The sequence below is a fragment of the Pristiophorus japonicus genome, chromosome 11 (assembly GCF_044704955.1).
Source record: "Pristiophorus japonicus isolate sPriJap1 chromosome 11, sPriJap1.hap1, whole genome shotgun sequence".
Taxonomy (NCBI): domain Eukaryota; kingdom Metazoa; phylum Chordata; class Chondrichthyes; family Pristiophoridae; genus Pristiophorus; species Pristiophorus japonicus.
In genome coordinates, this window is record NC_091987.1 from 126,206,727 (window position 1) to 126,224,198 (window position 17,472).

The window sequence follows — 17,472 nt, forward strand, 5'->3', positions numbered from 1 at the left end:
CTACGTTTGGCAGCGCTCTCTTCTCCATCTAGCTCATTGGCCACGAAGTATTGGTCAAGTCGCTCCACAAAAGTTTCCCAATCATCTCCCTCCGAGAATTTCTCCAGGATGCCCACTGTTCTCTGCATCTTTGGGTTCGCTATCTGTATCTCATTGCCAGTTGTTTTGTATGGAGAAAGAGTCAGACTGAACACTGTGAGCTCAAAGTAAAGTGTGACCGTAGTCTTTTTTTGCAGGTCTCCAGAGTGCCTCTCCAACCTGTGAAGCCTTCTTAAATACCTGTGCTCCCAAGGGATTATGGGATCCCTTGGGATTCCGGGGAATGAGCCCTCTGGTGGCTGTACAGAGTAAATACAAGTCCACATATATAACATGTAGGATAATGGTTTTGTCCCAGATTAATTAATTAAATTGAACAATTAGTTAACACTACCAGCTACTTCTCAGAGTTCGACACTGGAAAATAATGACAAGACACCAATAAGTATAGTTCCCACTGTACGTGCCAGTCTTTACTGAGTACTGATCAACCTGTTACACCTATCAGTCTGTCCCTTGAGCTGCTAAGCTATGTTATAGTTACCAGTTCCTCATGTCCCTGTGTGCTCACGATTATTCCAGTGGTCCGCTGATGTGTCGTGATGCGCGTCTTCTGATGACTGACCGGGTCATCCTTCCTTAACGGCAGCCGTGTTCCCTCTTGACTTTACTGAGTCTCTTCCTCAGTTTCCCTGTGCACTCACGGTCGACCCGGTGGTCTGACGCGTTCATAGAACACAACTTTTGATGACTGACCATGTCATCCCTCTCTGACGACTGCGGGCTGCTGTTCCATTGTCTGTGAGATTCGTCCTTGCCTTTTTTCAGGTGTTGTTTCCATGGCTACCTGCCACCCATCGAATCCTTCCTTTGATCCATCGATATTCTATCTTCTTTGAGCACGCATTTAGCACTTCGGAAACTGTTCTATTGTCTAGTCTAGCACTATCATGGACCTCACTGTGTCTCATTATAATTCTTACATAATCGGTATCGGTGTTTACATTTCTATAAAGGTTTAGTCAGTATCAGTGTTTACATATCTACAAAAGGTTTCTTGCAGAAATATAATTTCTATTGTATTGGCGTGTATCTTCTGATTACAGTTTGTGTGGATTTCCATTTCCATAAGAAGTTTCTTACAGGGGTTTCTCTCAGGGGTTTCACCTCGTTAGCACAGATTAACATTATACATGTTAAATAGAAGTCTCCAGGAGTGCTTACATATTACAGAAAGTCAGTATTTACAGCTTTCGTGTTTTACATTAATCACTTTATACAGAATGTTTAAAAAGCTTAATCACAAAGTTTGATTGCCTGGGCCTTACACTGGGTGCTTTATACAGAAGTTTTCTTTTGAAAGTTATCATGATTTTCAAAAGTGAGGTTTTCAAGCCCTACAGGTCCCGTTCTTTAATTTAGCTCCTAGTTCCTGGTACTCCTCAAACAGAACCTCTTGCCTACTCTTTCCTCTGTTGTTGGTCCCAACATGGACTATAACAACTTGATCCTCCCCCTCCCACTCCAGTATCCTTTTAAGCCAGTTTGAAATGTCCCTTACCCCGGCACCAGGTAGGCAACATACCATGTGGACTCCCGATCCTGCTTACAAAGGATGCTATCTGTCCCCATAATTATTGAAACCCCCACAACTACCACATTACACTTCCCTTCCTCCCTCCATTGGACAGCCTCCTGCTCCTTTATTTAATATAGTATGTTATAGTTCCTGCACAGAGTTTAAACCACTGTCCTAGCTTAGAGAAAAAAAATGTTAATAGTCACCCATCAATCACCTACCTGCTGTACTGTGATGTCACTCCTTGTTTTTCTTGTTGTTTTAGAATTTGACGGATCTGCAAAGAGGTATGGACAGATTCAGTGAGTGGCCAAAAATTTGGCAGATGGAGCATAATGTGGGAAAATATGAGGTTATCCACTTTGGCAGAAATAATAGAAAAGCAAATTATAATTTAAATGGAGAAAAATTGCAAAGTGCTGCAGTGTAAAGAGACCTGGGGGTTCTTGTGCATCAAACACAAAAGTAATCAGGAAGGCAAATAATCAGGAAGGCAAATGGAATGTTGGCCTTTATCGCAAGGGGGAGAGAGTATAAAAGCAGAGAAGTCCTGCTACAACTGTACTGGGTATTGGTGAGGCGACACCTGGAGTACTGCATACAGTTTTGGTCTCCATATTTAAGGAAGGGTATACTTGCATTGGCAACTGTTCAGAGAAGGTTCACAAGGTTGATTCCAGAGATGAGGGGGTTGACTTATGAAGATAGGTTGAGTAGATTGGGCCTATACACATTGGAATTCAGAAGACTAAGAGGTGATCTTATTGAAATATATAAGATAATGAGGATGCAGAGAGGATATTTCCACTCATAGGGGAAACTAAAACTAGGGGGCATAGTCCCAGACTAAGGGGCTGCCCATTTAAAACTGAGATGAGGAGAAATTTCTTCTCTTGAGGGTTGTAAATCTATGGAATTTTCTGCCTTAGAGAGCTGTGGAGGCTGGGTCATTGAATATATTTAAGGCAGAGATAGACAGATTTTTGAGCGATAAGGGAGTAAAGGGTTATGGAGAGTGGGCAGGGAAGTGGAGCTGAGTCCATGATCAGATCAGCCATGAGCTTATTGAATAGCGGAGCAGGCTCAAGGGGCCAACTGGCTTACTCCTGCTCCTATTTCTTATGTTCTTATGTTCTATGCACCGCTTCCAGTCCCGACTCCTTGCAGGTCCCACTGCCTCTCCTCCCGCTGTTTATGGTCTGTTGCCTCTTCTGGTGCTGACTCCTCGCAGGCCTGTTTTTGTAAATAATTACATTTGTAAATAAACTCATTTAATAGTTTTGCCTGTTAGGAATAGTGTTAGGATGATTGTTCACATTCATCTTATGACCTGATAGGAGATGTAGTGAAATCCTATGTCCTATTCACTAAAAAGTTTCCTAGCACATAGGAACGTAAGCCATTCAGCTCCTCGAACCGTTTCTGCCATTCTATTAAGTGATGGCTGATCTTTACCTCAACTCCATTTACCTACCTTTGATCCATATTCCTTGATATCCTTACACAATAAAAATCTATCGATCTCAGTCTTGAAAATTTCAATTGCCATGCAATATCCCATGTACTAAATGTGTAAGGTTACATTTCAGATCATAGGGGGTACTTTTAAGTGATAAGGATGAATAAAAAGCATTAGGAGCAAGCCTGATTTGTAATTCCTTTCCAAGAAAAGTTGGGTGTGGCTAATCCACTATTGATAGCTTTCAAATGAAATGTTACACAGAGTCTGTCCTCTCAGGTGGCTGTAAAAGATCCCATGGCACTATTCAAAGAAGAGCAGGGGAGTTCTCCCTGGTGTCTTGACTAATGTTTATCCCTCAACCAACATCTCAGCAAATAGATTATATGGGGCTAGATTTTACACTTTTTTTGCATGCATAACATCCATTTTACAGCTGAACTGAAGTATAACGACCAGATAGCGCCCATTTAGCCACAAAATGGAAACTGACGCCTATTTTTCAGACACTTATCGCCGAGCATTACTTTCCCCATGCACATAACGCTGGAAAAAATAATACCGCCGCCCACTTTTTTTGGGTGGAATCATCAGAATGGACGAAACCAACACCCATAATATCACCCAGCATTACTTTCCGCATGTAATTAACGCCAAGATTCTTTAATACCGACTGCCCACTTTTTTTTGTCGTAAAGATCACATTTGCAGAAATTAACGCCCAGGAGATCGTCACCACAGTCACTTTCACCACCTCGCACACAATATCATTCGCCCAAAAAACCGCCGGGAAAAAGTGGAACTAACCGGAACTACTCACAGCGGTATGGACGCCATGTTCTAAATCACATGTCGCATCATTTAAAAGGCTGCTCTGCTTCAACCTCAGGGGAGTTCGGATGTACTCTGGAGGTCTTTGGAGGTGGTGCGAACATCTGAAAAAACACCTTTATCATACTGTGGACGATTGGAATTTAATAGGTATCTTCGTGGGGACATTCATTCTTTGTGACAAATCAGTGGAAAACAGATAGCTATTGGAATGGGGCCTGTCCTTTCTCACCCTCTCTTGATGACCAATTACATGCTGCAGACTCGAGATGGCAGAAAGTACGCTCGACAGCATTATGTGCCCAATGTAAGATGTGACAAACTGATGAGGAGGACCAGACGTTACACCCCTCGCAAGTACAGGGAGAAGCAGTTTTACCTCAACTTGCCCGACACCACTTGCCTTTGGAGACTGCGCTTCCATAAAGAGGTTATCACTGAGATTGCCAGCTCATAAAGAGAGATCTGCAGCTTGCCAGCACCATCAGGACTGCAGTGTCCATTGAGGTCAAAATCACCGCAGCACTGTCGTTCTATGCATTGGTTTCTTTTCAGGCCTCAGCTGGCGACATTTGTGATATGACTCAGCATGCAACACATTGCTGCATTAGACAGGTCACTCAAGCCCTGTACGCATGCAGGATGGACTTTATCAGCTTCCCTATGACCAGGGAGGCTCACACTGAGAGGACTCCAGGATTCTACCGAATTGCTACCTTCCCTAAGGTGCAGGGAGCAATAGACTGTACGCACATCGCGATGCGGGCACCTTTTCAGGATGCAGAGGTTTTCAGGAACGCAAGGGATTCCATTCCCTGAATGTGCAACTCGTTGTTGAGCACCAGCAAATTATTATGACAGTGAATGCTAAATTTCTGTGCAGCATCCATGATGCTCACATCCTGCATGAGAGCACTGTATCTGACTTGTTTAACAATCAGCCACAAGGTCAATGCTGGTGACAAAGGATATGGCCTCACCACCTGACTGATGACCCCCTCCCGCGCGACACCCACACTGAAGCAGAGAAGCGATACGAGAGCCACAGAGCCACTCGCAATATCATGGAGAAAACCATTGGAGTGCTTAAGCAGTGCTTTAGATGCCTGGACCACTCAGGAGGCACACTCCAATACCACCCTGAGCAGGTAGTTCAATTTGTGCTGGTGTGTTCCATGCTGCACAACTTGGCTATCAGGAGGGGGCAAGAATTGCCAGAAGAGTGTGATGGTCTAGCTCAGGAGAGAGAGAGGAAGAAGAGGACGAGGAGGTGGACGCTGACCTCGGGCCACACAATCAGGCTGATATTGAAGCCATGCCCCCGCCCCCCTGTAGACTGCATGAAAGAGCCTGTGGTGGCATTCATAGCTACAAGACTCTTATGTCAGGAGCTCATAAATGAGCGCTTTGCCTGAAAGAACATTGGTGGTATTTACAAGGCTGACACACTGCTGGGTGTGCACATCATACATCAATGGTGGGCATTAGCTTGGTGACAGTTAAAATTTAAGTTGATTGAAGTTAAGTGTAATTATACCCTTTAATGTTAAAGAATCACCAGTATGTAACGATGCAGTCTCTGAGCCAATGCGCAACAAGGTTATGTTAAATAAAAAACATTTAAACCGAACATTTGTCTGAAATCATAAGTATATCTGTAAATACCAACCCTTCCCCCCCCCTCCCCCCCCCGCTTCTCATCCCCACTTTTACCCCTTCCCGTTCCCCTCCTGACTCCAAGCTGCCTGGCCGAGGAGGTCCTCAGGCGATGCTTTATTGGGGGGGGGGGCGGTGGTGGGGATGAAATCCGAACTGCTGCTTGGACGGATACGGGAGAGGACGGTCCAGAGGTGGGAATATGCTCTGAGCCAGAAGCAAGATGTTGCTCCTGGCTCTCATGTGTCGTCAGCAATACTAGGTGCAGTGCCATGCTTGGGACCACTGGGAGCCTTCTGCCACCAGTGTTCCTGGCTAACAGCTCCAGGGCCTCCTCCATCCCTTCCATGTTATATATTATTTGTTCGACAAAAACTCAGTGCCAACTATGTTCTGGGTGCTTAGTAGGCTTTTTGCTACTCGTGAATCTCTCTCATGCCTCCCACAACAGCCAGTCAAGCACACACCACACCCACACACGCTTTCAGCCCCTCTCTGCTCCCTTTCTCTCTGTCTCCTCTTCTGCGCATGTAATGATGACCCCTGACCTCCTGAATCACGGGAAATGAACGTTGCCATGCCGTGCTAAGGAAGGCGACACTTTACGGCAGAAGGTCAGAGAGATTTAACGCTAACGCCCATTTCATATCGCTTGTGGTAACGCCCAATTTTAAAATGGAGACTAGGGGCTTTGAGAATGGGTGACAAGCTGGCAATCTGAAAACCCATTTTTACCGTCCATGCTGTGAATACCTCCCATTTTTAGGTGATCTGCACAAAAGTGTAAAACCTAGCCCCTGGTCTTTTATCCCATTGCTGTTTGTGGGAGCTTGCTGTGTGCAAATTGCCTGCCAAACAACAGTGACTACACTTGAAAAGTACTTCATTGGCTGTGAAGCACTTTGGGGCGTCATGAGGATGCGATAGGTGCTATATAAGTGCAAGTCCTTTCTTTCATTCTCATTTGTTAAGCTGTCAAGTGGGAGGTGTGACCTAGTGTTAAAAACTCCCTCTGTGATGACCCTTCATGGTACCGATTGTACATGAGCTCCCCTTGAATCTTGCTTACTAAAACCCCATCCCCTTGCTCACTAAATATATTCAAAAAGGAGTTAGATGAAGTCCTTACTACTAGGGGGATCAAAGGGTATGGTGAGAAAGCAGGAATGGGGTACTAAAGTTGCATGTTCAGCCATGAACTCATTGAATGGCGGTGCAGGCTAGAAGGGCCGAATGGCCTTCTCCTGCACCTATTTTCTATGTTTCTATGTTTAAAACAACTCTCTTTGGCTAAAGTCCAATCTTGTGTTTCTAGTGTTGTAAGACTCTCTAAGAAAGTGCTAAACACTTTTAGTAAAATTCTGTTACTGGTTTCTACTTTTTAATATAACATTTATCCAATGAATGAAATCCAGACCCTTTGGTCCCTGGAATGTGCATTGAGAAACAGACAAGCAGCCCAGCACAGTAACGTTATCCGGTCCCATTCATGATTGAACACTACCCCAGCTCCTTCGGAGCGTGCAGTCCTGGCGTCACCAAGAGGTAGCTGCATCTGGTTTATTGGCGGAATTGGTGCAGAGAGTGGAACGCCCGAAGTTGTTAGTTAAACATCCTTGATCCCAGCATGGAGCAATGTGCCAACTCCGGCATCTTTAAAATAGGAGGATTGCTGGTCAATACCTGTCTGTGTTGATGTCTGGGCTGCTCGGCACCTGGCTGTGCCTGCACTTTAACTAATTGATACTGTTTGGATGAATGACATTCGACTGGGTGAGGCCGATAACAGCCTTTGTCTGCACAACGACAGGGAGACACTTGAGCCCAGATGCTCGTGTGACAGAGAGGGAGATGCGATCGGATTGCAGCCCTTGAGCTTGTGTTACTGTTGAGTCAGCTGTCCGCCGGGCACTCTGCTATCCCTGCACATGCAGGTCCCAGTATCCGGCAAGCAGGGACTGCTGAGCAGGTAGCACTGGTTCAATGCTGGGCCGCTTGGAGCCCTGTGGCTCGGGATGTCCTTTTCAGCACCATGGTCAGCAGCCGGCCTTCCGGGAAGCAGCAGTGGCCAAACATCTCTGATCAGTGAGGGATTAAGTTGGGACGAACGACCTGGGATGATGTTATAAGCAGCCAGCCAGCCAGCACACACATTGGGATCGCAAAAGAAGCCCCTTCCTTCACAGTCCGGTCAAAAATGAGGAAGCCATCGCTGCAAGCACACCACCAAGTAAGGTGCAGCCTCTCCCTGTGAAGATGCGATAGCCTGTCACCCACTTGCTGCCTCAGGGAGACAGGGTCACTCCAGCAGGACCATGTTGAAGAAGCTCAACTCCATGTTCCGCCCGCACGCCGACAGGAAGCTGGCTGGTTCTGGTGCAGACACAGAGTGGCAAGGTCAGGACTCAGGCATCAGGCTGGTTCGCAGCACCTCGCTCTACCTGATCGGGGAAAGCCATCCAAACCTCGGCACCTCTCTGAAACGGAGCAAGAGCGCGGTGAGCGTAGGCTCCTCCATCTACAACATCACGGCCGAAGACAGGGTCTGGATGTTCTCCAGGACCCAGGACTGTCTGCAGTACCTCCAGGACCTGATCGTCCTGCGCCAGCAATACCGGCCGGTCAGCAATCTCAACAGGCCCAAGGACCACCGGCCGGACCCAGCTTCTGCATCCACCAAGCCTTTGAAACCTGGCAAGAAAGCGTCGCCCCCCAAGCACATCTCTAAAGTAAGTATTGACTGCTCCTCCTTACCGGACAGGACTGGCTTTCTACTCAGCTACTGAAACCCATCCCGCCCATTTACAGTTACAATAATGGGTAAGAAACGAGACAGATGCCAAGAAGCAAGCCTTGCCATTTTAAATCCTCCACCATTGGTAGTTGTGCTATCAGCTGCCTGGGTCTTTAACTCTGAAATTCACTCCCTAAACTATTTTGCCAATTTTTTGTGTACATGAATATTAGATGAGCCGCATCCAGGTGGGTGTAAAAGATTCAAAGACACTATTCAAAGAAGTACGGGATAGTTCCCCCTGGTGTCCTGGCCAATAAAAAACAGATTATCTGGTCATTATCTCATTGCTGTTTGTGGGAGCTTGCTGTGTACAAATTGACTGCCCGTTTCCTACATTACAACACTTACTAAATGTACTTAATTGGCTGCAAAGCGCTTTGGGACATTGTGAGGAGTGCATTGAAATAGTCAAGTCTAGAGGTGATAAAGGCATGGATGAGGGTTTCAGCAGCAGATTGGTTGAGGTAAGGGCGGAGACAGGCGATATTACGAAGGTGGAAATAAGCGATCTAAGTGATAGAATGGATGTGCTCAATTCATGATCAAATATGGCACGAAGGTTGTGAACAGACGGTAGGCCTTAGACAGTTGCCGGGGACAGAGATCGAACCACTGGAAAGGGGATGGAGTTTTTGGCATATTTCCGATATTTAATTGGAAGAAATTTCTCCTCATCCAGTGCTGGATGTCAGACAAGCAGTCTGATAGTATAGAGACAGTGGGGGGTGTGGGAGAGGTAGAGCTGGGTATCATCAGTGGACATGTGAAAACTCATGCTGTGCAGTGCTGAGGAGGTGCTGCACTGCCAGAAAGGTTGTTTTTTGGATGAGACGTTAAACTGAGGTCCCGTCTGCTCTCTCAGGTGGATGTAAAAGATCCCATGGCACTATTCAAAGAAGAGCAGGGGTGCTCTCACCAGTGTCCTGACAAATATTTATCCCCAAGGTAAGTCCAGGAAGGCGGTGGGGTAGGGGGGTGGTGGGGAGGATGCAATTGTGTGGGGAAGGGAGAGCAATGACTGGCAGAAGCCTACAGTTTTAATGTTGAGCTGGGAGGAGGACTCCTTTCTTCACACTCGGGTAAGTAAGATTAACTTTAAATGTATCATTTGGTTGGCAGCTATCAGCAGCTTTAAGGACCTACTGGTTTGGCTGCTATGCACCTGAGGAAACTGATCGCAGTCCACATGGTGCAAGCTGTGGTCAGTCATGAACCGAAAAGGGGCCTGAAACAAGCTTTAGATCCCTGATTTGCTTAGGCCGTGAGTCTAATGCTTGCTTCAGTGGGTGCCCTAGATGACTACCAATATGGCCACCTTGGATACGCCATATTTTTTATTTTATTTATTTGTTCAAGGGCTGTGGGCGTCACTGGCAAGGCCGGCAATTATTGTCCATCCTCAATTGCCCTCAAGAAGGTGGTGGTGAGCCGCTTTCTTGAACCACTGCAGTCCGTGTGGTAAAGGTACTCCCAGATCAGCCATGATCTTATTGAATGGCGGAGCAGGCTCGAGGGGCTAGATGGCCTACTCCTGTTCCTAATTCTTATGTTCTTAACAGTGCTGACTTTGTCGCAGCGGTTTGATACAATTGAGTGGCTTGCTGGGCCATTTCAGCGGGAAGTTAAGAGTCAACCACATTGCTGTGGGTCTGGAGTCACATTTAGGCCAGACCAGGTAAGGATGGCAGATTTCCTTAAGGGCATTAGTGAACTAGATGGGTAATTTCTGACAATCCGACAGTTTCATGGTCATCATTTTAATTCGAGATTTATTTAGTTAACTGAATTTAAATTCCCCCACCTGCCGTGGTGGGATTCGAACTGCTGCCTCCAGATTATTAGTCCAGGCATCTAGATTTCTAGTCCAGTAACATAACCACTATCCTAACATACCCTTGAAACTGGCAGTGACCAATCTTTGCCCAAAAAACAGACAATTTAATTTCCAGACCAAAACCTTTTATTAGATGGTTAAATGTCATTCAGCTGCTTAGAAATTGTAACCATCATTTAATTTTAAGGGGTAATTTTGCAGCATTGAACCTCTCTAGACACAAGTACAGGTGGGAGAAAGCTCTAGAACACGCTAGTGCCAACCATGTTACCCACATTCTCATCGAGTGAGGCTCCTCACTGTGAATGGAGCCATACGCAACCATCGTTTCAATTTATAAATCTTCACAGCTGCCCTGTGTGACGTGGGCCGTTGTGTTTCATCTCAAGTGGGTTGATTTTGACCTTTGAGGCAACTGGTCAGGGCAGCGGAGGGTGACCAAGGGCGGGAGAAGCAGTGGCCAGCATAGTTTTAATGTGGAGCCGGATGGGCCGGTCCTACTCCACATTCACGCAAGTATATTTTATTAACTTACCTTGCTGGTTGCGGCCTGCAGCAGTCCCTTTACACATCGCTGGTTAGGCCTCATATCAACCTGATTTTCCCGAGTGCATCTGGCGCTGTCTGCCATAGGGCAAACCAGTTTTGCAGTGGTGTCCTCAAACAGGCACTAGGCCCCTTATTTGGATATAGGCGTGGGCACTCCACACCGATTATTTTGTTTTTGCCTGTAAGAAAACGGTACACATCCGGCTCGTAAAGAGCGTGCATTTCCTGCCCGCCATTTTGGAGACATAGGAGACCCTTTAGTGCCCGAGAAATGGCCCCTGGATGGCCTAATTTCTACACCAAAGATTTTCAAAAATTAGATTTAAAAAAATTAATTCTTGAGATATGGACGTTGTTAGCACGGCCAGCATTTACTTCCCATCCCTAGTCGCTAATGGATATAAAAAATTTAAATAGTTCTCAATGCATTTATTTTGCTTCAAATAAGAAATGGGAAATAGTATATCAAAAGGAATAACCCTCTGTGTATTCAAATATTTCATACTTGGCATTGTTGACGGAGTGAAGTGTCCATAGGGTGCGGGGAAGTGTCCAACATACCTGTAAGAAGCAAATTGATTGACTTTTATTTTTAGTAAATTGTATATTTGGGCCAATCAAAAAGCACTCTGTTCTCGCTAACTCTTTAAACAAAAATACTACCCTTTCTAAACATTCCATTCACAAAAAATAATCAGTGAACAACCAGCCACCATTGTAAAAGCAACAAATCAAACCCCTGAATCGTTTTGAATGGTCATGTTTGTTGCCCGTCCATATCACTGTATATAAGTGTCAGCCAAGGCTCAGTGTAGCACTCTCGGCCTCTGAGTCAGAAAGTTGTGGCTTCAAGTCTCACTCCAGAGACTTGAGCACAAAATCCAGGCTGACACTCCAGTGCAGTATTGAGTGAGCGTTGCACTGTCGGAGGTTCCATCTTTCAGATGAGACGTTGAACTGAGGCTCGATCTGCCTTCTCAGCTGAACATAAAAGATCCCATGACATTCTTTCAAAGAAGACCAGGGAAGTTCTCCTCAGTATCCTGATCAATATTTATCCCCCATTAAATCAGATGATCTGGTCATTATCCCTTTGCGGTTTGTGGGACCTTGCTGTGCGCAAATTGGCTGCTGCGTTTCCTACATTACAACAGTAACTGCACTTTAAAAGTATTTCATTGGCTGTAAAGCACTTTGGGACATCCTGAGGTTGAGAAAAGCGCCAATGAAAATGTAAGTTCTTTCTTTTTTCCTACTTTATCCCAAAATTTAAAATGTACAATAAATGCATGAAAACAATCACCTAGTCTGAAAGGTCTTATTCACCCTTTAATGGGCCCATCCATTCCAGTGACATTCTATCCATCACGCACTTCCTGTAAATGGTTAGCATTTTTGTTGGCAAATTATGCAATATTTTCCATTCTTACATAAATAAAACAGTTTTTATTTATTGAACAGAAACCCAAGGACGAATCTATTCCTGCACCAGTATCAATGGAAGCAGAGACGCTGGCATATTTTGATTCAATCATTGCAGATTTTGAACAGGAAAACAAACCCAAAGTTCACTCAGCAGAAGACACGCACCTTGACGTGGATTTTATTAGTAAGATCATCTTCGTCGTAAACAAAAACAACTACTATGTTTTGTAGCTCTGTTAATGTGAAGGTTGCATGAAGTCTCAGAGTCATACAATAAGCTGAAATATTTAGATCTAAAAATTGACATCAAAATGTGTAGTGTTAGTCCCTTATATGATACTACAGTGCTAACAAAAACATGGAAGAGTTTGATCCAAAAATATTATTATATATTAAACTGGTTATAACATATTTAATTGTACAGGGCTTTGGTGAGACCACACCTGGAGTACTGTGTACAGGTTTGGTCTCCTTACCTAAGGAAGGATATACTTGCCTTAGAGGTGGTGCAACAAAGGTTCACTATATTGATTCCTGGGATGAGAGGGTTGTCCTATGAGGAAAGGATTGTGTAGATTGGGCTTGTACGCTCTGGAGCTTAGAAGAATGAGAGCTGATTTCAATGAAATATCCATGATTCTGAGGGGGATTGACAGGGTAGATGCTGAGAGGTTGTTTCCCCCTGGCTGGAGTGTCTAGAACCAGGGGGCACAGTCTCAGGATAAGGGGTCAATCATTTAAGACTGAGATGAGGAGGAATTTTTTCACGCAGCGGCTTGTGAATCTTTGGAATTCTCTACCCCAGAGAGCTGTGGATGCTGAGTCGTTGAATATATTCAAGGCTGAGATAGATAGATTTCTGGACTTGAGGGGAATCAAGGAATAAGGGGATCGGGCGGGAAAGTGGAGTTCAGATCGATGATCAGCCATGATCTTATTGATTGGCAGAGCAGGCTCGAGGGGCCATATGGCCTACCCCTATTCCCAATTCTTATGTTCTTGTGTTTAAGCAAAATTGAGTGGTCTACAAACACTGTCTAGACCCTGAGATTTTTTTTCTATATCGTCACCTGATCTGACTGCTGTTTATGTATTTGGAGGTTTTCAAAATCAGGATAGGTTTTGAGAGGGTAATAATGGCAAGTTGTTTCCACTGGTTGATGAATCAGCAATGAGGGAGTCTAGACTCAGACCTCAGACAAGAGATTGATGGATTTTTGGGGGGGGTAAGGTTGCCAAGGAATGTGGATCAAAGGTGGGTAAATGGGGTTGAGGTACAGATCAGCCATGATCTAATTGAAGGGCGGAACAGGCTTGAGGGGCTGAATGGCCTACTCCTGTTCCGATGTTTATCACTAGAAGCTTAACAGGCAAATGAGAAAAAAACAGGGAATAGCTCACCACAAGTGACTGTTGAGACAACATCTTATGGTGGAGTTTCCCATCAGAGGAGCCTCAGTTGTTGTGGGCAGATGGGAGAAGTGCCCATTCCTGGATGTGCATATAGGGCTGCACGTATCACACTGGAAGCCAGCTGATGCCAGTGTTACATTGTAGACAGTGCAAATGGAAATGGCCAAGCTGCTCGATGTGACTCTGACCCATGTTGTAAGGCAGTAGGGACGACAGCTTGGTTGACAGCAATTGTTCTTGGCAGACTCAGCCCTCATTCCTGCCGGATTCTCCACTTGAGTCGGCCAAAGGCAGAGCTGACCCTGCCACTCCAGTGAGCCAGGTTGTCGTTGGTTCTACCAGAGAACGTTGCCGCGGTAGCAGAATGTGCCCCTATCGCCACCGTGACCCTGTCCCAAACACCAGGCACTGACTCATTTAGATGTGGGGGTGGGGGGGGGGGGTGGTTACTGGCAAGTCAGAATGATGGCTAGAGGCTCTTCAAAGTGCCGAATGAAGCTCCATCATGGGAAAACCGCCATACCTGTCCTTGTTAGGGTTGCCAACCCTCTTGGGAACAGTAACATAGTGGTAATATTACTAGACTAGTAATCCTGCAGGCCTGGACTAATAATCCAGAGATATGAGTTCAAATCCCACCATGGCAGCTGGGGAATTTAAATTCAGTTATTTAAATAAATCTGGAATAAAGGCTAGTACCAATAATGAAACTATTGGATTGTTGTAAAAACCGATCTGGTTCAGTAATGTCTGTTTGGGAAGGAAATCTGCTGTCCTTACCTGGTCTGGCCTATATATGACTCCAGGCCTACAACAATGTGCCTTCTGAAATGACCTAGCGAGCCACTCAAGGGCAATTAGGGGTGGGTAACAAATGCTGACCTTGTCAGCGGCACCTACATCCTGTGAACAAATTTAAAAAAAGGACTCACCTGGAGTTTCTAGGAATTGGTTGAGCAGTCCATGAGAAAAGTCATAGGGATATAAAAAAGTGCTGCCTTCTTTATTTTCTTTGAATACTTTTATTTATTCGTTAGAACCATGTTGAAGATGGTGAATAAAGGCAGTTTGATTGGGCGGGGAAGTTGGAGGCGAGGGGTCATGTGATGAAGCCTCCAGAGTTGGCAGCCTTTGTCCTTGTGCTCCTCCATCTTTGCCTGGGTCCTGACTGCGGCGAGCTAAGGGAGAGGCTCTGCTGTTCTGCTGACGCCCACTTGAATGATGGAGCCGGCTCGAGGGGTTAAATGGCCTGCCATTATTCCTATGTTCATTCATTGTTTTGTTACCTCTAGACTCGACTATTCCAATGCTCTCCTGGCCGGCCTCCTATCATGCACCCTCTGTAAACGTAAGCTCATCCAAAACTCAGCTGCCCGTATCCTAATTTGCACCAGTCCCATTCACCCACCACCCCTGTGCTCGCTGACCTACATTGGCTCCCAGTCTGGCAATGTCTTGATTTTAAAATTCTCATCCTTGTTTTCAAATCCCTCCATGGCTTTGCCCCTCCCTATTTCTGTCACCTCCTCCAGCCCTACAAACCTCCGAGATCTCGGTGCTCCTCCAATTATGGCCTCTTCCACATCCCCAATTTTCATCGCACCACTATTGGCGGCTGTGCCTTCAGCTGCCAAGGCACTACACTCTGGAATTCTCTCCTTAAACCTCTCCAACTCACTCTTCTTCCTTAAGATGCTCCTTAAAACCTGTCTCTTTGACCAAGCCTGTCCTAATATCTCTTTATGTGGCTCAGTGTCAATCTCAGTCTGATTACACTCCCGTTGAGCACCTTTGGATGTCTTACTATGTTAAAGGCACTATATAAATGCTAGTTGTTGTTGGTGTTGCTAATGTAGCAGACAATTAGTTGTATATTAATGACAAATCTAAGTGCTTCCCTTTTGTGTCAAGTTGCCAGCAGCACCAGCGAACACAGTTTGCATTCGAACTGGATCCTTAAGTCACCAAGAAGGTACTCCATTGATGTAGCGCATTTGTCAAAGATGGACCACTTGCCCCGACGGCACAGCGACGGGATGCGAATGAGCTTCCAGAGGTTCGAGAGACGCCCAATGTACCTCCCCAAACTGGTCGAGAGTCCAATTCACACGTTGAGGTTCAAGCCGAAAGTGCGTAATGAAGATGACGATTTTTAGATCAGACAGTAGCTATGCTTTGAAGCTTGGAGGCTCCGGATAACAAGCTTGTGTTTAATCCTTCAAAATTCTTTGTTTAACATCGCAAATTCCTTTTTCAACCAAACGTGCAATCATTGACGTTTGGACGAGGCCTTGTCGATATTTTGTTACCATGTTTTTTCTACAGCTGATAGAATATTTGTTTTTATATTTGTACTACCCTTCAAATTTTAATTGCTTTTTTGGAGAATGGGAAAACTCTCACTGTGCGCCTGGCAGCCTCAATCCTGAGCTGACCCCAGCCAATGGGAGGCAGGCTCACGCCTGAGAAATGTGGCACAAGTTTCAGCCTATAGGGTGATGCATTTTACTGTCACCCAGCATCTCACCCAACGGAGAGACTGATAACCCAATGCAGCCTGTCAAGGCAAGGCTAACATGTGCCGGCCTCAGAGAGCACTCACCATATCATCTAAACAATAGCCATATCAAGCAATGACTATGGACATGACTACTGAGCATCTCAAACTATGCACAACCTAAACGATATGTAGTGTTTGAAGGCTTATGTTCCAGTGGGCAGAATGCTGATTAAGGCACAAAGGTTGAAATGTGGTTCCATTGTGCAGGATGGAGATGTCGCGCCCACAGTTGCCCGTTTGGTAACAACTTCTTCTCACCAAAGACAACAACAACAACTTGTATTTATATAGCGCCTTTAACATAGTAAAAAGTCCCAAGGTGCTTCACAGGAGCGTCATCAAATGAAATTCGACATCGGGTCACAATGGAGATATTAGGCAGATCACCAAAAGCTTGGTCAAAAGGGTAGGCTTTAAGGAGCATCTTAAAGAAACAGTGAGAAGTAGAGAGGTGGAGAGGTTTAGGGAGGAAATTCCAGAGCTTAGGGCCTCGGCAGCTTAGGGCACGGCCGCCAATGGTGGAATGATAAAAATTGAGGATGCACAAGAGACCAGAATTGGAGGAGAGCAGAGATCTCAGAGGATTGTAGGGCTCGAGAGGCCATGGAGGGATTTGAAAACAAGGATGAAAATTTTAAAATCAAGGCATTACTGGACCGGGAGCCAATGTAGGTCAGCGAGCATCAGGACATCAGGACACAATAGCAGATTGAAGCAAAGGGTCAGCCACAAGGAAAAAGACTCAGCCTGGCCAAGCTTCTAGGGTATGGCCACATAACAAAGGTCAATCGCTCCATGAACTGAGGGCACTGCGCAGGTGGCTAATGATAGGGAGAGCAACGAAAGCATATAGCAACACAGTCTTACTATGGCTATTTCAGATCAGTGGGTTGAATATTATCATGCTGTTTTTGATTGGCTACCCTGCTAAATTCCAATGTCATAAGAATGCAGTGTCAGCTTTAAACATAAACTAAGCTGGTGCACGCTAACTGTTCCTATAGAAAATATGGAACTCAATGGATCAATTGCTTGAGGTTTGGTAAACAGAATGTAAATGATATTTGGACTAAATGATGAAGAGCTTCTCCTCACTGCCATCCACGCCAGTCAAAGACATATTGATGCATCTCACGGACCTAAAAGACCAAGATAAAAATTTAATCGGGTGACTCTGATGGGCAGTACCAGGGCATTTGGACAGCTCCGAGACTCATCCAGTTAGCGTTTTGTACTGAAATCGCATACAAAATAATGAAGCGATCCTGACAGCTGCTGCCCCCTGCTCCCAGAATTGGTTCAGCCTACAGTTGCAACTCCGCTCCCCCAT

The 17,472-nt window shown here is 45.4% G+C and overlaps 1 protein-coding gene across 1 annotated transcript; it reads left to right on the forward strand.

The window, feature by feature from the left end:
- Window positions 1–7,879: 7,879 nt before the first annotated feature.
- LOC139275574 (uncharacterized protein C13orf42) lies at window positions 7,880–15,738 on the forward strand. Its single transcript, XM_070892744.1, has 3 exons — window positions 7,880–8,293; window positions 12,206–12,353; window positions 15,494–15,738. The coding sequence occupies exons 1-3, from the start codon at window positions 7,880–7,882 to the stop codon at window positions 15,736–15,738; spliced, it is 807 nt and encodes a 268-aa protein (XP_070748845.1).
- Window positions 15,739–17,472: the final 1,734 nt, after the last annotated feature.

Bases quoted from the DNA above. Each gene is read 5' to 3' on its own strand.
- LOC139275574 (XM_070892744.1), top strand. From the start codon at position 7,880: ATGTTGAAGAAGCTCAACTCCATGTTCCGCCCGCACGCCGACAGGAAG. The intron at 8,294-12,205 runs GTAAGTATTGAC...TTTATTGAACAG, and splicing joins CCCCCAAGCACATCTCTAAA to AAACCCAAGGACGAATCTAT. The intron at 12,354-15,493 runs GTAAGATCATCT...TTTTGTGTCAAG, and splicing joins CCTTGACGTGGATTTTATTA to TTGCCAGCAGCACCAGCGAA.